Source organism: Ischnura elegans, chromosome 1, assembly GCF_921293095.1.
Source record: "Ischnura elegans chromosome 1, ioIscEleg1.1, whole genome shotgun sequence".
NCBI lineage: Eukaryota > Metazoa > Arthropoda > Insecta > Odonata > Coenagrionidae > Ischnura > Ischnura elegans.
The window spans coordinates 26,157,477-26,178,406 of record NC_060246.1 but is presented as its reverse complement, the minus strand read 5'-3'; the positions used below and the strand labels follow the sequence as shown (position 1 = coordinate 26,178,406).

General features: G+C 37.6%; 2 protein-coding genes across 9 annotated transcripts in view; both read left to right on the top strand.

Moving 5' to 3' along the window:
* LOC124157648 (cAMP-specific 3',5'-cyclic phosphodiesterase-like) overlaps positions 1-11,217 on the top strand; it is a 970,120-nt gene extending 958,903 nt beyond the window's left edge. For all 7 annotated transcript variants that reach the window (XM_046532584.1, XM_046532613.1, XM_046532575.1 and 4 more), the window contains 8 exons: positions 1,984-2,327; positions 3,317-3,415; positions 3,535-3,699; positions 4,292-4,391; positions 4,515-4,669; positions 5,039-5,161; positions 5,975-6,157; positions 6,900-11,217. In XM_046532584.1, coding sequence (XP_046388540.1) covers positions 1,984-2,327; positions 3,317-3,415; positions 3,535-3,699; positions 4,292-4,391; positions 4,515-4,669; positions 5,039-5,161; positions 5,975-6,157; positions 6,900-7,196 — 1,466 coding nt within the window. In that variant the 3' untranslated portion in view covers positions 7,197-11,217. The remainder of the gene's footprint in view (positions 1-1,983; positions 2,328-3,316; positions 3,416-3,534; positions 3,700-4,291; positions 4,392-4,514; positions 4,670-5,038; positions 5,162-5,974; positions 6,158-6,899) is intronic.
* Positions 11,218-13,491: 2,274 nt separating this feature from the next.
* Positions 13,492-19,667, top strand: LOC124157639 (mitochondrial coenzyme A diphosphatase NUDT8). Of its 2 annotated transcripts, XM_046532552.1 has the most exons (3): positions 13,492-13,732; positions 13,856-14,264; positions 17,469-19,667. In XM_046532552.1, exons 1-3 carry the CDS (start codon positions 13,715-13,717, stop codon positions 17,516-17,518), a joined length of 477 nt encoding a protein of 158 aa, XP_046388508.1. In that variant the 5' UTR covers positions 13,492-13,714; the 3' UTR covers positions 17,519-19,667. The 2 variants fall into 2 exon arrangements, with proteins under 2 accessions (XP_046388508.1, XP_046388499.1); XM_046532543.1 differs by having other exon boundaries at positions 13,493-13,732; positions 13,856-19,667.
* The last annotated feature ends 1,263 nt before the right edge of the window (positions 19,668-20,930 follow it).

Here is a 20,930-nt window from a genome sequence, read left to right as displayed (position 1 = left end):
GTCTTAATGAGCTCCCACCTTTGTTTACTCGTTTGCGTCTTTTCCTTTCTCTCCTCTCCCTCCCTTATCCCTTCTTCTTCTCGCCTCTCTTATACGGCTGCCCCATCACCTCTCGCTTCCGCCTCCAGATGAGAAATACCCTCCTATTTGAGGACACAATGGATCTATAATCTCCCGCTTCCTCATCCAGAGGTGTGCAGTGTTAAGGACGACACACGGGGATTTTAGGGTCAAGCGGGTCTCTTTTGTTACTGCACGGGGCATCTAGGGAGCAGGGACGAAAAGAAAATAGAGTGTAAATATGGTGTCGAGAGTGTGATATTATGATATTCAAATTTCAGTCTTTACTTACCGGTTCACTCGGGAGGTTATTAGTATATGTGAGGCATATTACTGATCAAAATAGCGAAAAATGTCGACTTTTAGGGAATTATTAATGAGCATTGAGGATCCTGGCTCGCTGCGCAGTAACTCAAAGCTGGGGTTGAACAAAAATTTAAACCCCAATTCAATATTATAATGAGAAATGGACAAAAAGTTCAAATGCTTATAAATAGATTTTTTAATTTTGATATTTTATCGGCTATCAAACACGATGGGAATAAAATTTTCCCGCCAAAATAGACGGCATGAAAAAAAATGCTATCCTTATAGCCAGCCAATCGCGCAATCTCGGAATTCACCATTTTTATGTCCACCGCATGCATGCGCAGCATCCGATTGTCACTACAGTTCATATTTACTCTTTCGGCTAAAATGAAAGCGCACAAGCTCGCTTTGTCGTCCTGGCAACGCGGAGCGAGTTTGGAGGTCGAAATAAAAAAGCCGCCTTTGATCACGCGGCGGCCGTGACTCATGCGTGCGTTTTTTGTTCTCTCGGGAGACGCATTAATGCGGCCACGCGGACAAGGAGCCGAGAGGTGGGGGTTCGCCATTGCCAAGTGGGCGGCCCAGAGGAAGGAGGGAAAGAAACGCAGCGCGCATCTCTTTTGTCTTCCGCTGCTAGCTAGCCCGGTCGTCTCCGGCGAGTCGAGAGGATTAATTTGAACGCTCTTCGTAACGAATCGCAATGACTGACATCAATCACATCGTTTAGCCCTCGTGGCTATTTCGTGGCGAGTCATCTCTTGAATGCGGCTGTCACCTCTCTTGTTCTTCATCTCCAAGACAAATATTTTACGCATATAAAAAATTATGAAAATTGTGCTGCACGCCTAACCCTTTTATAGCGGGATGGATGGCTTAGCGAGTGTAAATTATTAAGATGGAAAGGCGTAAAATTTTGAGAAGAAGCCAAAAAAAAGGAACTGTACGCCTGAATTAAAAATTAATATACCTTTCACTTGGCTACTTTTTTGCATCGTATGATAAAGAACAATTTTCCACCGGAGCTATCTGAAATAAGTCACGCAAGCATTATTTTGCTCAACTGCAATCGAGGAAGGCTGCTTTTACCATTAAATCCGATTCAAACATGTATTTTTATGTCTATTAAATATATCTATTATGGCCTAATTAAATTAAATTCATTGCTCCAAGAGAAAATTTTTTTTAGTATTGATTGAATGTGAATAAATATTATCTCAAGCATTAGCAGTAAAATTTTTACCCTCGAAATTTACTTAGTCACTGAAGAAAATCATTAAATTGGAAGCGGTCACTAATTTATTTAATATTCAATTGAAAATAAATTTTGGGTAAAAGAACTATAAATGTATTAATATTTCATTTATATGTAAAATTGGATATTGCAATATTTTCACTGAGTTCTCAATGAAAGTTAGTGGAACTCAGTGGAAATATTGCAATGTCCAATTTTACTTATATTAAGAACTTCCACCGCATCGTGCCTAACATCATACAAGATATAAAATTTCATTGCTGTGGAGTTGGATATTCTCTCCTCCCTCTGTCATTGGTCTAACTACTAAGGTAGCCGCTTCTCGACTGTCCACTCATTATGATCCATGTTTATTCGTGCAGATAAGCAGCAGGAGTTGGACTTGCCCTCTCTGCGGATCGAGGACACCACCGGCGATGGGTCATCAGGGCACCGCGCTACGGCAGCCGCCTGCGCCTCTGCATCTCCCGCATCCTCTTCGTCGTCGTCCGTGCCCGCCGCTGCAGCCGCCGAGGGCGATGGGTCGACAGCCGCTGCGGCCGCCGAGGGCGCACCGCCCGAGGCCGACCGCACCGATGGGTCGGGCGCTCGCACCATGTCACAGATCTCCGGGGTGAAGAGGCCGCTGCAGCACACCAACAGCTACTCTGGCGAGAAGCTGCCCAAGTTTGGAGTGGAGACGGACAGGGAAGAGGAATTGGGCAAGGTGAGCTAGGTAGTTTTGTCCCTTAGGGTGACGGTGACCATAAAGGTGAAGGTTGTCCATCACTACTTGGATGCTTAGCTGTGAACATAGGCGTATTTAGACTCTCTTAGATATGACTATGGCAGTGTCATCATCAAATTGAGTATAATTCAACAGATATCCAAGTTTACCTTGAATTTCATGATGGACCAAGAGAGTATAGTAAAATTTATTCTAAGAGAGGATAAGCCCCAAAGCGGGTAAACCCCCCATAGTTAGAAATTTATTTAAAAATTAAAAAAAAAACTTTTATTCAAAACCTGCTATACTCTTACCGTTGGCTCAAGGCTCATTCAAAACGTTATTAAAACAAATATTTTTCAAAATACACAGACAGGCCCGTTTTACATGGAGATATTTCATGACATAATGGGGTTTGGTGACCACCCTTTTGGACGTTTTTTGATATGATTATTATCATGGACAAATAGCATATGGTAAAAATTAGATTTCTATCTCTTCTATGGTAGGTAAACCCCAAATGGATAACTAGACAGATCATTTATGATCATTTTGATTTACATTAGGCATCCCTTTTTTGATTCACCATGGTTTTTGAGTCATTCCTTTTCTTTATCTTTTTCACCTTTTGCATTGATAAAATATTTGTTTCAAGGGGGAAAAGGTGGAGTCAAATGGGGAGAATCGGGAAGTGTTTGGAGAGATTGGCTTGTCAATCATGTAGTTACTGGTCTACTTATAATGAAGTCCTTGTTTTACTTAACAAAGTAATCTGAGCCAGTTTGATTAAAAAATTTAGGTGTAATTCCAGTTCAGTTGGTGATGAATTTTATTGGCTAACATAATAAATCCATCAAAGATAATCATTAGCGTGGAAAATGATCTAAAATTTAGTTTGTGCAATGTAACTCTACAATGTATTTTTAATTCTATGGAAAATATCATGAAATGAAATTGATTTTTTAATACGCATGTTTCCTCTTCCACAGACGTTGGATGAAATCGACCGTTGGGGCATCGATATGTTCAAAATTGGAGAGTTGTCCAACAACCGCCCTCTTACTGCTGTGGCATACACTGTCTTCCTGGTATGTTTTCGTATTGTAGTTATGAATGAACTGTATCTAAAACTGATTATGATGATCAAAATTACAAAGGAACTTCACTTGATTTTTTTAGGCTAATTTATGGTTTAATGTATTTTCAGGAGCGGGAGCTTTTACAGATATTCATGATTCCCGCTAAAACTTTCATCAACTTCATGATGACTCTGGAAGATCACTACCTTAAAGATATACCATACCACAACTCCTTGCATGCTGCAGATGTCACACAGTCCACTAATGTACTCCTAAACTCGCCTGCATTGGAGGTAAGGGAGAATTGTTGGCTATCTATCCAAATCGCATTAGTTGATGGTTCTTGACAGGGCCACAGCAAGCAGGGTGGGTGAAGGGATTTTCAGCTTTTTTTCTTAAAATCATACCCATATTTACAGTCAAAATGAACTTTTTTGAATTCTATACAATTCAATATTATTTCTAATAACTTACAACAAAAAGATCTCTGTTAGATAGATTCTACAGTAGGTACTACTGTAGGGAATAGCTAAAATATTCAGCTTCTCAACTAGGACATAGTGGTAGCAGTATGGGGAAGACTTAGAAATACTGTACTATAAGACTATACGGACTTTCAATGTAGATGACCATTGCCACACCAAAGTTTGTGGAAGGCTCAAACCAAACTTTTAAAGGGAGACAGGATTTGCTAAATAATTCAAACATTGGCTGGTTTCTGCCTAAAGCTACTCAAATCTGCCTGGATCCCTCATTTTATTGGGTCAAGCAAGATTTTTGACGTTTTTGTTGGGCTGCAATACTGATGCAAATTTCCGTGATGACCCTCACTCACATTTTATCTTGGAGACTAGGGAGATAATTCTTATTTTCATCCATTTTCAGTCTGTATTTACCCCCCTGGAGATTATTGCAGCCATATTTGCCGCATCTATCCATGATGTGGACCACCCTGGCCTCACAAATCAGTTCCTCATCAACTCAAGTAAGTTGAAAATTTGCCGATGCCTAGTTTTACATCGAATTATTTTTATATGTGATTTTTCTTTAGCTGTAGCAGTAACTTTTGCACTATTCACTAATTTCTTATCATCTTTCTTTTGTCAAGGTTCTGAGCTGGCACTCATGTACAATGATGAGTCTGTATTGGAAAATCATCACTTGGCGGTAGCCTTTAAGTTATTGCAGAATGAAGACTGTGACATATTTGTCAATCTAAACAAGAAGCAACGCCAAACTCTGCGAAAAATGGTCATTGACATGGTAAGTAAAATTTATGTGTAAGAGTAATTATTGCTTGTATGCTGGTAGCTTGCAGCTCTTTATATTAACTGGTCAATCATAAGGTGTATAGGTCTTCTTATGTAACTTTTATCTTGCATATCTTAGCATATTATATCACTGGTAAATACATGCACTTGTACAAATCTTTAGAAATAAGACTCATTGGAGAATAAAAATGCCTGCTTTACCGGAGAAATTTATGTAAAATGTTACATACCTACTAATGATTTGCAGCTAAGCCTTTTGGTAGCCAGAAACTATTACCTTTAGGTTAATTTGTTACAAATGGCAAATGAATCACATCTTGCTTATGTCAGCTAACACAGTTGATTCTTTCTTTGTGTGCAGGTTCTTGCCACAGATATGTCAAAGCATATGAGTCTGCTGGCAGACCTTAAAACAATGGTCGAGACCAAGAAAGTGGCAGGTTCTGGGGTCCTTCTTCTGGACAATTACACAGATAGAATTCAGGTAATGCATTTAGTTTATATAGTACTTTGACTTCTGATGGCAATTTTCATTCAACTATTCATAGTCAACCTAATTTACATTACAACAGTATATGTACTGCTGTTGGGTGTGGTAACTTCAGCTAACTCTAACCTAAACAATGAAAAATGGAATACGTACATATGTTTTTACTTCAAAACTTGGCTATTATTTCTAGTCACATTAGAGCATAGAAATATTCAAAGGAATATCCATTATCTATCATCATTCAGTAGAACTGTCTGGAGACAGTAAATGAATTTTTAACAAATTTTATAAATGCTTGTCTTAGATTGTGAGTGACAATTCCTATGTTCATGCATTTTTGTTGTCAATGCATGCTATGGGCAATTTCAAAGTAGTATTTAACATCTCAATCATTATTTTTACCTCTAGTCATGATTTTATTGAAATTTCAAAAATTTGAAGGTTTTAAAAAAAAATTAGATGTTTTTATCTGAAAATGCAAAATGAAAACTGAATCGTTGATAAACATTTCAACACTTCAGCTCATAATAAATAATAGCCATGGTAAAAATGTTAGGTCTTTTTATGCAAATCCAGAGTAAATGTTTGGCAGCATTGGCCTAAATTCCTCTGGATCTAGTTTTTACTAAAAAAAATTAACTTTGAGTGTTTCTGAATGCAATATGTGTCATTTACATAGTTTTAACGTATTTTTTATGGCTTTGCTTAGGATATACCTCTGCATACCCTATTATTCAAGGCCTAAGAATATTCAAATATTTAAGTGCTTCAGAATAGTAAAATCAATGAATATTTCTTACTTTATAGGTTCTGCAAAATCTAGTCCATTGCGCTGATTTGAGCAATCCCACAAAACCATTAGAGCTGTATAGACAATGGGTGAGCCTTATCATGGAAGAGTTCTTCCTTCAAGGAGACAGGGAACGGGAGCAGTCCATGGACATAAGCCCAATGTGTGACAGGCACAGTGCAACTATTGAGAAGTCACAGGTAATTAATGAGCCCCTTTACTTCCCTACAGCGGTGTATGTCTTTCTATTTAAAAATGTGAGGTGTACAATGCCCAAAGAGATGTGAGTTATTGAAAAATGAAATAAGGGGATTGAAAAACTTAACTTGTAACATTAATTGATGAAAGGGCAACTCTCAAAGTCACATTCTTTTCTCTTGTAGTTGTCTTTTTCATATTGGCATAAAATATTTCTGTCTTCCAACAACAGAGTACCTATTATAATATAAAGGCAAGGGTTTCTAGTTTACCAATATTATCATCCCCATTATTTTTCTACATGAGAATATTCTTGTATTGGAAATGAATAAGTTTTCTTTAAAAACTAATCCCTACTCCTGGAAATCAAGAGCTCACAGCATATTCATTGAAAATAGCCACTCTACTTTATTTCCTCACATCAAAGAGCAATCCCTGAAATTCAGTTGACAACTTGAGACTATGAGAAATCATTCAATCTAAAATTTAAATGCGTTGCAAAGTCTTCAGAATTATCAATACCATGGTCATTTTGCAGTCAGAATTCATGAGAGATAAATATTCACCATCTGGTTGAATATTTTTCCTTCTTATCGGCGATGAAATTAACAGTCCAAAATTCAGCAAGTTCTCATGCAAATTCAGTGCCAATAAAACCTTTGCTAATATTTCCATATACAGCCTTTCCGAATTTCTCTGTGAGCTAGTTTTATTGTACTAATGCCAGTCATTTCTTGCTTTTAGGTTGGCTTCATCGATTATATTGTCCATCCACTTTGGGAAACGTGGGCTGACCTTGTTCATCCTGATGCCCAAGACATACTTGACACGCTTGAAGAGAACCGAGACTGGTACCAAAGCATGATTCCTCCAAGTCCGCCGCAATCGGGGCAGGAGGGTGTGGAGCCCGTCGAAGAGGAGGGCGGAGAGGATGGGGGTGTTGAGAGGATACGCTTTCAGGTGACGCCAGAGGAGGGGGAAGGTGGTCAAGGGGAAGAGGAGGGTGGGGGAGGTGAAGAGCAGGAGGGTGCGGGGATCTGACGGAGGTTGCTGTCGGGAATCTGCAGGAAGCTGCAAGAAAAGGTGCAGCAGTGGTGGAGAAGCAAGTGAAAGTGGGGTTGCACAGCCAATCTCTCAGGAGTCACACCTGGAATCGCCGTGATGAGGTGGAGGAGAAGCAGGTCTTTAAATGGTGATCCGAAATAAAAAGAATGATAGAGGCTTTGTGCCATGACCCCACAGATGCCTAAAAACGCACCCGAGCAAGATTCATGGTGGTGCGGCATAAAATAAAAAAATTTAGAAAAATTAAAAAAAAAAGAAGCGCTGAGGGTTTGAGGTATTTTGAAGCTGGAAGAGCCAAAGTTATGGACCATGCCCACCGACGTACCATCAAATGATGTGTCAGAGTCATCCCTGAATTCCCCGAGGTGAGAAGAGCCAACGCAGAGGCGCGGCATGAAGCACAGGGGGTTGGGGCAATCACGGGGGTGGCTGGCTCACCCTGGACAGTCAAATGAGAGGATCGAGAGGAGCCCCTCCCTCTGGCGTCAAAAGTGCTCACTTCCCCTTCCTTGATGCCCCTGGACACAGAGGCATGAGAGAGCGTTATGATGAGCGGATGCAAAAGATGATTATTTGAACCGATGACAGAACGCTGGACGTTACTGGAATTAGTGAGTAGAATTACTTATCGGAAATGTTTTAGAGGAATGAATATTGTGATGGATTATTAGAGAACACTATGATTATTATACATATATACATGGTACAAGCAGGGTTTTTAGGTGACCGGTGTTGAGATTCTTTTCCCTCTCGTGTGTGGGTATTATTCATGTAAATTGTTTTTTTTCTTTATTTAAAAGAAGTAATATGTCCTTCCCACCCAACCGTGAGTGTAGAGCTTAACCCATGCTCTCTCTGTGCAAATGAGGGGATTGGATTCCTCTCGAATCTCTGCCCTGCCCCTCCTCTGTGATCCCACTCCACTGAAGAATTGTCCACTGATGAAAATACGCTTGCGGATAGGAAAGTGGAGGAAGGAGGAGAAAGTTAGTTGGAACAATTCAGTTGTGTGTTGCATGGGAGAGGAGAATGGGGCGTGGTATGGGAGAGGGGGGGATAGGATTGTTGACAGAGGAAGGGGACAGCTGCAAGAGCTTTGCCGTGTCTCTCCTTATTTTTCGCCTATGTCATATCGCCTCGTCCCTCACTCTCTCATGTGTGGAAAAAAAATCTTAGCTATGTATTGATTGTATATGTATAGACTAATGTGTATCAAATTATCCTTTTGTGTGATTGTGTGCGTGTACACATGCTTGTATGTGACCACGTGCTAAAAAAATTTGTGTGAAGATTGGAATGGAGGGAGAGATGTCAGTGGAATATTTGAGGTTCACAAACCTCGTCGAAACGGCTGGTCCCTCTCCATCGAGCGCCTCCGAGAATACAGTGGAATGTAGCTTGGAGGTGGAGGGGATGATAGCCTGCGACCCAAGATTTCAGCCACCATTTCCCCCCTCATTCCTCAAGGTTCCCCTCCCCCCCTCTCTCCCAATGCCCCGTCATTCAGTGACATCAAATATGCCAAATATGCGAGCCCTGCCTTTGTATTTTGGAGTGATTAGGAAAACAGAATAAAAAGAGTCTGAATAATTTTTAAAACTTAATACCATGTGCCTAGCTTTTCCAGCATATTATAGACCTAAAGGACTTGGTATTTCCAGAACATGAAGTATTGATCATAGTTGCCATGAGAAACAAATAAGTGGTTACCTTCTTTGGCTAATTTATTGGTGATAGAGCTACCTAGGGTATCACAGGGGCGTAATTTAAAATGTACCCCTAAAAGTCTTTTTGGCACTGTATTTCTTTTTTTCTGGTTACTTTCTTCAAGCATGTGGCCTCGTACCACATATTGATCTTTATCCAGTTGCTCCAAAACTGCATTCTAATCGTTAATTACTCCAATCCCCTCACCCCAGCAACTTTAAATAAGGAATTCTGCCATCCTTTCCTAATGCTGGTCGAATTTGTGCCATGTGAATAGCACAAACGAATAGATAAATCTCCAGACCCTGTTCTTGCCAATATATCCTAACCATGGCATTTGATGTTTACTCATTTCATTGGTCTCAATGATTGTGTGACTTTTCTTACCTGACTTAAAAAAATGAGCATTTGACTTATGCCTGTAAGTGGCAATCTGCCAAAAGTGTCAATTGGAAGGGTTAAGTTGTCGCCATTATTTGTTAGATTTGTCTTGGTGATTGCATTTTCGTGAGAACTCTTGAATATTGGAATGAATTTGTTTGGGCAGGACAAGGCTGAAAGTAATGCCTCTACAGACTCTTTCTCACCCTCCTAATGATCATCTCAACTACCCACCGCAAGACCTAAATAGCTCTTTCAGTCTCTGCCTGTCATCTCGACCACCCACCCATAAACCTTGGCTCCAGATGGAGGAGACTGCTAGTATGCTTGCCTTCTCAGTGACCGTTAAAATGTGCCACCAATCACCCAGGAAGATGTGGCCACCCATGTGGGGAGAGGGGAGAAATTGCTATGCAAGGAACTAGAAAGCACACTGTTGTACACCAATGGCTTTGTTTCCCCATTGTTGTCTTTGCTCCCTAGGTGTTGTTACCAAAGCCATTATTTTGTAAAAAGATCTGACCCATGTTTTGGAGTTCCTAATAAGATGCATATACCCTGGACTCCTCAATTATGAAATTCGAAGTTTATAACTTCATAGTGTAAATATTTCTGATATCTTGTCACAAAAATGAAGCATTCATTTAAGCAAGCATCATTGTTTATTTTTATCTTTATATAAGTTATTTCACTAACCTTTTCTGATGATTGTGAGCTTAATCTAACTATCATAGAACATCTTTTTGTACCTCAGTCATGTGTTACAACTAGGATTTTATTGAATTTCTTGCTTTTGTTTAAAGCTTAAAGTTCCGATGTGCATTTTCCATTGTTCAGTGGCAATACTTTTTGTTGTGAAGAAGGTCATGCATCTAAAGGTTCCCTTCAAATTCAAACACTGGAGGAGCAATATTTTTAATTTATCTGTACATAATTGCTTGCAATGTAACCCATTTGTTTTGGTTTTCAAAATGAAATATTTTCTTGGCTGTCTTGGAGTTTAAAGTGTATTGATTATACGTTTTCCCATACTGCTTATAATTTTTGCCTTATTCATCTTTCCCAGAGTGAGTGAATAGTGTATTCCTGGTTCTGTCATTTGTACATTATTCATATTTTTCGAAAAGTTGCTTAATGAGTCCCAAATAATGCCTTCTTTAGCCATCTGGAGCTTGCCTAACATTCTTGCTGCCTGTATCTAATAACCCTGAGTGTTTATTTAAACCACAGTTATGGATAACTGGGGGCTGGCCATAAGATGATTCAAACTCTCCCAGAGAGCCCTTGTCCTTTTCTACTCCTGCCTGGTCACTGGGAGCTTCAACCCAGGCAATGTGTGTTCCTCACACATCAAGCATGAAATTTCTGAGCACAAGTAATGTAGTTCACTTTTCATTGAATCTCTCCTTGAAATATTTCTAGCTATTAATTTATTTTTTGAAGACAATGATGTTTGAATGGATGAGTAGTTATTGTTGGTTGTTGTGTCAAACCGTGGTTTTTGAATGACCACTTTTGCGACTCGTGATAGAAGCTTTAATTAACATGTCATACTCAGATTAAGTACACTGCATTGTTATGTGCAAAATAAGTTTTTACACACATTTGTTACAGAGTTTTGTTCAGATACACCTCTATATAGATAAACAGTTTTTCCTTTGATAGTTGAAAACCAATGAATATTAATAAGATGTTATTCAATTTTAGTTTTCACATTTTGTGGCTATTATGTGGTTTTACCCTTCAATCATTGGAATAATACAACTAAGCTCATTTTTTTAATATAATAATTGGATGTCTTTTTTTCTATTGGTATTGTACCTGTGCAATTGAAATTCAAAATAAAGGTTGTGTTAAACATGTGCTGCAGTCAACAACAACAATTCTGTCAATAAAAATTGAAGTTTTAGTAGTTGTTTTCATTTCAATGAATACCTACTTCATAAATATTCAACATGGGAACCTTTGCATTTCATTTTCTTTATTGTCCATTGACAGATTGAAACCATGAGGTTCTAATGCATAGGGATAAGCTAATGCATAGGCATAAGCCTCCAACCCATGCAGCAAACAAACATCCCCTATTCTACCAGTGATAGCTCACTAAGCTTGCAATTGATATCTATTAGTAACCTGCAATTTAGCTAGCAGCCATATTAAGATATCAATGGCTCACTCTCATAATTTAAATCCTTAACCCTTTCAAAGGGAGAAACTTGTGTGAATGAGCGTACCCGAGACTTTGGGAAAAACCTACAAGAGCAGGGGATAAAATATGTGATTTAATTTACAGTATTGAGTACATGTGCAAATACACACCAAGGGAATCCCTGTTCAGACAAATATTTTTTTTGTCGCAAATTTCACCCTTGGTCTACATGAACAAGAAAAATAAATCCTCCCTTCTTACGTGCTCTGCAAGACCCATGTTATCTTCATGGCCAAAACTCTTTCTTTCAAGAATGGGACCATTGGCTACACTCCCTTTAATGAAAGTAGTCCCTCCATTGGCAAACTAAATTCCTTGGGAAGTTGTGTGGGAGATAGTGTACAAAAATTAGGAGATCATCAGCGTACATCATATGTTTACATTTTTTAATGCATGCAGAGGATTTCTACATACAACAATAACAGCAGTGGCCAGATCTAGAGAACTAACCCTTAAGGCACTCCACTAGAGATGAGATGCCCATACCGACAAGTTACCATTGGATTCTTTTGGTATCATCCCTTTAGGTATGAATAAAACCAATTTAATTAGGATTAGTGAAACTTCTAATCACTTGAGTCAATATTGTGAAATCAATGAAAAAAGTTCCTGTTTTACCTAGTTATTTCATAATTTCCATTATTTCATTATTTAACCAAGGGAGTTTGGGCTGCTGTGGTGGCTAGAGTGTTGGCCACCCACCCAAATTTGAAATCTCAGCGGTGGCAGAGATTTTTCAGAGACTGTCAGATTCCTACTTGGGTGCAGAACAGAGCATGCTCTGTTGTGAGCTCTTCAAGTTCACTCCATCCGTCAATTGGTACGTTAAGCCATGGTCCCCTTGGCACCTTTCATCAAGAGCAGGCTAATGCTGATGCCAGGTTTCTCTCCACCCTTTCTACCCTACACTTTCCCCAGGGCGAAATGAGCTTAGCTGTCGGTTGCCTCCTCCAAATACCATGCCTTCAATCCCATATGCCATATGTGTTATATACATGTGGATATATGTATTTGCATACCTCTAGATAGACTATACCAGAGTTCATGGAAGATACTTTGAATTAAGGCCAAGACCTCATAGAAATGCTATGTGTTTCCGGTGGAGAGAGGGAGGAGCCATAGTTCTAGCCATAAAGTTAACTCTCTTCAATCCGTCCTGTATCTGTGTGAGGACAATGGTCTTCATCTTGGTTGCATGCTCACTTGTACTCCTACTATTTTATAGCTCACTCCTACTCATTTTGTAATTCTTACATCCATCTCTCATCAAAGTCATAGTAATTAGTGGGAGGTCTAAGGGTTCAGTGTTATCCCCCCACAATGCTAAGGAGATCACCTTCAGTATACACCCTTCAACCCCCTCCTAAATATACCTCCTTCTTTGGTGAATCACCTAAAACTTCTCTGGTTTTAGCCTCGCTCTTTATGTATATTTTTTGTATATTCTCAATATGTTTGTTGAAAATAAATTGCACAAATGAAAATTTGGACCTGAGACCCTGATATTCGTCCAAACTTTGCCGCTCGATAAAAATTTGATTTTAAAATGTTATTTTTCAAGCCACATTGATCATGTGCAATCCCACAGCTGTGGGCAGAAGATAGTGGTTGGGGGTATGAATTATATACTGATGAGTACAAATACTTCGGTGGGATAAGTTTCCTATAAGAGTGAGTGAAAATTTCCGATTTTATTTCATTGAGCGAAGATGTATACTGGTTTCTCTATTGGTTAGATATTAAATTCTGAGAACGGCTCACTAAATGCAACCATGACCTTCCTCAAAAATGAAGTCTGTTAACTCTGATTCTGTTTTCTACAACTGCACACAACATTTTTCATCAATTCACATCAAATTATCCTGACAAAAATAACTGAAATGATGTTTCTCACGTTTTTGTTGCTGGAGACACTCTTTCACGCTATTGAACTTCCCGCGAAACAGTTGAAACGTCATGACCGCCGAAATTGAAGGTCATGAAGCGTATGCAGGCGAAAAGGAGTCTGCAAAGGTTTTTGTGCAGAAATTTCAAGTGTCAAAATCGCTTATCTACTTCAAATGTCTCTGAGAAATTAATTATGGAGATTAATAGGTTCTGAAATTATTTGTATCAATACTAAAACTGCCATATTGCGTGTTCATCATTGCATAATCCGTATGTCGGAAGATGAGCAAAGGCCTTGTGATTGGGTTGTATGATTATTGGCAGTGCGGTAAGTATTTTGGCTGAGCGGTTATTGCTCAACCGATGGAGAAGTTTCACCTTCAACCATTACAAAGATCAAGAACGCTATTGATATCGTGTTCTCCAGTTAATATTAAATTCATTTTTGCAGCTGATGGCGCGAATCATCGGAGCAAGCTACCGTATAGTGAAAGTTTGTGCCAAGGAAATGCATAAATTATCCAGTGATATCACTCTAGAATCCGTTATTAATCAAAACAATAGGGAAAAGTGCGTGTCCCGTCTACAAAAAATGCCTGCGATAAGATTGAAGCCTGGTGAAGTGCCTCGAAGACAAGCAGCTGTTCTTGTCCCCATTTGCGTCGCCAACGGTCGTGTATCTTTGCTATACACCCTTCGGTCTAGCTCAATGAGGAAGAATGCTAGTCAGGTGTCGTTTCCTGGGGGGATGAGGGATGACACGGACAGAGACCTTGTTCACACAGCCCTCAGGGAAACTGAGGAAGAATTAGGAATTCCTCAAGATTCTGTCGATGTGTGGTGCACTGCCAATTTCATAGGTACGTGGGACAAGAAAATGGGGGTAATGCCTGTCTTGGGCTTCATCGGGGAAGTGGATGTTTCCAAGTTAAAAACGAATCCTCACGAAGTTGAGGAAACTTTCGTGGTTCCACTGCAAGAGCTATGCGAACCACAAAATGCAAGGTACACCAAGTTCGTTAGAGGTTATTGTATGCCTGTTTACATCACCGAGAACCACAAGATATGGGGTCTCACTGCTATCATTACCCATATAGTTTTGTCTGCCTTATTGCAGAAAAGGTACACCAGTGATGCTGGATTACTCTTCCGATTATTTACCAAAGTCAAACTGTGATTGAAATGGTGCTTTATACCTCACCGTTTTTTTCAGAGTACGTAGGTTCTCTTTATGTTTAATTTAAACTATTATTCGTATGATTTATTTGAGATAAGAGTGACCTAAACATCGTAGCTGTCGATGTTCAGACCTCCCTCGAATTTTTTATGAGATGCAGTATCATATGTACCCTCTCGGTAAGAACTCCCCCGAGACGAACCCCTCGGAATGAACCATCTCCCATAATTTTTTTTATGGCAATTGCTTACGCGTGTAAAAGTGGCTGCCACTATAAAGCTGTTTATATTAAGTAGGTTAACCTAATTCCAATATTTTAATTGGGTACTATGTGGATATCTCCCTTATTAATTCTCCATACAAGTGCTTGTGATAGAGCCTGAACTCTCCAATGGAAGGCTGGCTAATTATCACATTACCAACTTAATTTTTCGTTGACATGAGAATACCAGAAAATAAGATTTATGTTCTAAATTAAGGAGTAGATGTTGCATAAAAGAAGTTGCAAAGGAGTTGTTATTGAAAAAAATATTTAAAGAGGTATAAAAATGGATTGAACTCCTACATTTTTTAAAGAATTTTTTTTTACCTTTTGATGTGGTCGTGCTCTCTGAAATAATTTGTTTTTGAAAAACCTCTTTCTTTTCTAGAGGCAATTGATTTAGGGAGACAGTCAATCTTCACGCAGGATTAATGCATGGTTACTCTATAACTTTCATGATGAGTAGTTATTTTGTCTGTTCTTCATGAATAATCTGCTACATCAAGTTTATTTTGAATGGAGGCAGGACGAGAAACTACGAAATTCAACATCCTCCAAAATTTCTGGAAATATTGTATGACCAAGTGGTGCATAACTTAAAGTCATTTCTTAAGTTGTTTATTGAATGCCTAATAGTTTCACTGTGGCATTAATATATTACTAATTAGTGGCCAATGTGCCAATAAAAATATCAGTCCACTTGCACAGCTTAATATGTACAAGTAAACGCTGCATTCATTGCCCCTCCCCCCTACCTGCCCTACTTGCTGATTCGTTTTTATCTGCATTGGAGGCACACCTGGAGACATGGGTTGGGTAAGATAGTGTCTAGTTAACTTGAGAAAAAGAGAACCTATGGCTCACAATCTCTTTCTCATAATGAAAACTGGATCTTGACAAAATATTCAATTCATTTGAGTCTCTTCAAAGTACCATTGGGCATTTGCAATAACTTTCTGACTATGGGAATCATTTTCGTGAGAAATTTTGTTGATTTTAAATTAATTAACCAATTTTTTGTGCCAAGTGGACTATCAGACTGGATTTAGGTGGCCTATTCTCGTGTGTATGTCATGTAGTGTCAAGTCAGCTTTTCATTAACATTTTATAAGGTTCAAATGGAGAAGCTAAAAAATCTACATGGGTACATATTTTAGCTCATTGGCCCCTTAAAAATAATCTGCACACTTTACTAGGATGTATGTGACATAATATCAGTATAATTATGCTGAGATGTGGCATTACTCTTTCATCAGTTTACCATCAGCAATATTGTGTTCATAATTCCTTGATCAGCAAACCTCTATTCATATCCCAACACTGTCTTGCACTCTCCTGGTCATTCTCCGTGATTTGGAAGTGATCAAGAGACTAGTTTTTCTTTACTCACATATCACAATGTGTCAAATGGAGGTTAGAAGATGGGCATTTGCTCATGTGACATTCAGTCATTCGAGATTTAACCTACTCATAATTTTTAGTCTCCCAAGTCTCCAAAATGCGTCAATGTCTTGAGTACACTAAATGTAAATTTATGTAAAATGCCCTACTTTCTCAGTAACAGAATTTTGGGTGTTCTTGGCATCTTTCATGATTTCTTCACAGTATCACGGAACATTATCAATGCTTTTACTATAATTATAAGTGAGGAAAATTGCATCTTTTAAAAGGATAAGAATTCAATTTAAGTGAATGGAAACCAATCGCTCCTATTCCTATGAGACAAGTGTGGAATTGTTACAAGTTTGCATGCTACAGATGGCCTACTCGTAAAGTAGTGCATACATGTGTGTCTTTATTCCTTGCTCTTTCAAATGCTTCTTTTCCTTGCCGGGATTTTTTCCTGCCCTCTTCTGGTCTTGACAGCTTTAGATGTCATACTCTTGTGAAATTACTGTCAACTCTTTAGGTGCATATGAAGAAAATTAGTGAATTTTGTCATTCTGGTTTTAAGTATGGTAGAGGGAAGAATATTTTTATCAATAAGAAGTCATTTTATTCAATCATGAGAAAAATCCATTTTGTAATCACAATGGCTCAGTTACATGTTAATGAGAGAGAATCAATTCATCTGCTCATCAATCAATCTTTTCATATCTCTTTAGGTGCCTCATATACAGAATGGGTCTGTTAATAAATGTCAGTAAGCCTGTGAAAAATACTACATATTTGTTCAGATCGATGCTATGGATGAGATTATTTCAGCATTGGCTCTTTACATATTGATATGTTAGATTATCCTGTTAGATTTCCAGTTAATGAAAGCATTGTGATTGGCCTTCTCCAAAATGACTTTTAGAGCCTTGGTGCAAACCTCTTTAATTTTGACAAGCATGCAGAGATAATTTCCTGAAGAATAAAGAAATTGGGGAGGACCATTGTGGGGGGGCTGATATAGGCAGATTTAGAGGGGGGGGGGGGATGGGGGAATGTACCCCCCCCAGATACTTGAAAAATATGCAAGAATTTTAATACCGTTATCATTACGTTCATTTTGTTTTGTGAATTACGGAGCCTCAATCATTTAATTTCATATTAATAGGTAACTTTCTTGATAACATTTCGTACAGTAGTTGTTTTATGTTGTTTTTAATCTCAAATATGACAACACCGTTTGCCTTTCAGACCCTTGTGCCCCCCCCCCCCCCCAGAAAAATATCCTGGATCCACTCTAGGGTGCTGGGGCAGTGATGGCCATTTTAAATCAGTCAGGAAGCCAGCCATGAAGAAGAAGTGGTTGGCTGGCAAGTCATTAGGGTGCAATAATGAGCTAGAAGAGTTGAACCCTTGGCTTTAGTCTTTCCCTTCCATATAAGCTTTTACAGTTTTACCAACTGTCATAAGGTCTCATGGATAAAAAAAACTGATGCCAAAAAGTACTAGTGGGAATTATTCTTACTGATGGTGGCTTGTGGCCATCCAATGAGGGCTTCATCTCTGATTTAATCAATGGATTTAAAAATGACCATAGTGCCACAAAAGACTTAGCTTTTTGACAAGTTATTAATGCCATTGGCTTTCCTTATCATTGGAAAAGTTTCCATTGAACTCTTTCCTAGTTTCAACTGAAATGCTATAGCTATGTACTTTATGACTTACCAATTTCGAAATGTTGTGTGAATCAAAAATTTATTTTACAAAAAATACTGTCCTTATTCTTGGGATGTTTCGAGTCAAATGTGTGACCATGCTTTTTAACTTTGTTTTACCCTCCTCTGATTCAAACCATTCAGTGAGCCGCTACAATTAATTGCTTCACTTTAAAATCACGGGCAAAACTTTTTCAACACAGCCTGTACAGGAGGAACTAGAATAGTTTTTCACTTAAAATTTTTGCTCTGCCTATCAGGGAATGAAATATGGGAGTTGATTGTTTAGTCTTCAAATCACTGGGATCTTCACCATTCTATAAAAAAATTCATAAGTATTGTTACCTAATGCTGATAATCTCCATCGAATCTAATGTTTCATTTTCACTCAACTTACTCATTCCAGTCTTTGAACAGTGTCTTCAAAATTTTGGAGTAGAAAGGATTTATTTTTCTGAAAAGGGATCATATAGCAATTAATGCACCATGTTTTCAGTTTTTATCTATGGACAGGTCTTTAAGTGCAATTTTTATAAGAGCTTTGCCAATTTTGCTGGTGCTAGAGTAACCTATTAGGATTTATTGTCTATTTTTGTTCATTTTAATGTTCTATGAACTATTGTCTGTGACTATCTGGTAATGCTATTTTTAATTTTTCCTTTGTTGGCCATTTGAAAATGACTCTGAATTGTTGAAACATAAGGTTAAGTGATGATTAGAGACAATTACGGGATTATAATGAAATGTATTTAGAAATTTAATAATAAGTATACATATTCTTATTTATGAACTTCTATACATTTGGAAGCACTCTAGAATTGCTCTTTGCTCTCGTTGTTGGTAAGGATTTAAATGGAGCTTGGAGTTAGTGGGTTTAAGTATTGTATCTTCTCTGTGGATACATAGCTAAGTATGTATGTTGATGCCAAGTATTTCATTTAACAAGTTCTTCCTTCCCTCAATAATATCTTGCTGGTATCTAGATTTGAAGGGAATTAATTTGCTAATGAATCTGATCTTTCATCTATCATATCAACTTCATTATTGGGAGTTAGCGTTCATGATAATGATGAAATTTTATGTTTACATATGAGGATTTGTTTTCTACTTTTATTTTGGAAAAACGATGTGTTGTCCTTTTGTAATTTGTGGGGATGTAAGTTAGAAAAAAATAAGGTTTTGATATTCACGATATCTGCTAATGAACTTTCCTCAAAAACAGCATCTCTTTCTCATTTTTAATATGTGACTGTCCACAGTTACAGGTATGTGTGTTGATACTAGTTTTGGTGAACCTCTCCTGTTTAAAATTGATTTTCATTCATTGAATCATCAAATGTATAGTATTGTATGTTATTTAGCCTCATTCATTCCCACAGATTAAGGCATGATGTATGCTTTGTTCAATTTATTTTTTGTCTTCTTTATTTTTACATTTTGAGGCCAATGTGATATCTTACCAATGATACAATTATGGTGCTAAAATTTGTAGAGCTTTTAAGTTTTGGATAGCAAACAAGTATGTGATAATCTCCTTTGTGGACTAATAATCTTACAAATGACCTTGTAAATATGGAATATAGTTGTATATTTTTCAAATTTTGATCGTTGTTGTTTAAATTCTTGGCTCAAGACATTCAATCATTTGTGGTAATGGATTCTTGTTGGTAAAATTTTATGTATTGCATAAGTTCATGCATTCTTGTTAAGAAATAAATACATATTTTTGGATGAATTTAAAAATATTTATTTGATGAATTGTTTATATTTACCTCTGTAAAGCTTATTTCTTGACGGAAGAAATCTTGCACATATCATTCCCTCAATGGTGATGTGCACTCACTGGAAATGAATTTAAGTGTAAGTATTATATTTTATTATACATATTAGTTTTGATGATTTTCTGAAAACTCCACGGGTAATCTTATTTTGTTTTAGTATTTGAATTTTATAGTGTGAATGTCTTTCAAGGTATGGTAAAGACTCTTGGTGCAGCTACATTTGTTTTGCAGGGACAGGCCAGAAATCATTGTAATCAAACAGGGGAGATGTACATTTTTGAAAAATTGTGGTAATGCCTGCCATGGTTTATCTGTGGTTAAACATATTTTTGGAGCAGTTTCTTGGATCCAAGCATGTCTCTTGATCATGAGCTAGAAACATATAGTATTTATTGAAATTTGGTCATGCTATACCAGATTTTTGCTGTACTTTCTTCACCTCCTGTCTACCAAGTAAGTCTACCAATTTTTTTCATGGAAAAGAGTACCTTTTTAAATTTATAGTGTCTGTCCACAATTACAGGCATAAATACATATTGGCACCAGTTTTGGGTGAGCCTCACACAAGATTTGAAGGATGTAATATTCTAGTGGAAGGTTGTTCTGTCATATTCATCAGTTGGTTTGAAGTATTAGAGCCTGACTGACTTAAATTTACATAACTAAACTGACCCTATTGCAGATGTATTAGTTTTAATTACAATATGTGCAAGCAGTACAACAAGAAAGGCTGAGTGGGCAAATGCTTTGAATCACTGTATTTCTTTTTTTCCTCGTGTCACGATTCTTTAATTAAAAAACATGCATGTTGACGTTTCAGCAGTTTATTTTCCATTCTCAAGGCTTATTATATGAAAAGATGAGAGAGACAATGCATACAAAAAAGTAGGTCAACTATTATAGATAAATTTACAGTGAAGGATATATCAAATAAACTATTTTGACCAATAGCTTTAAAAAAACAAATTTAGAAAATTCTTGTGACGTACCAGTTGTGCAGTTGTCACAATTTTTTTTTGTTTTTACATGTGTAAACCATTTCTTTAAATTTTCTTTTTCATAAATTGCATTGTATCTAAAATTCTGGTGTTATCAAAATCAAAAATGTGATTTTTGTTTATAGGGCGATCAAAAACTGCTGAGAGCTCTGTTACTTTTAGTAGATGCTTGTGTTGTTAAATTCTATTTTTTGCATGAGGAAATGTTTGTCCTATGTA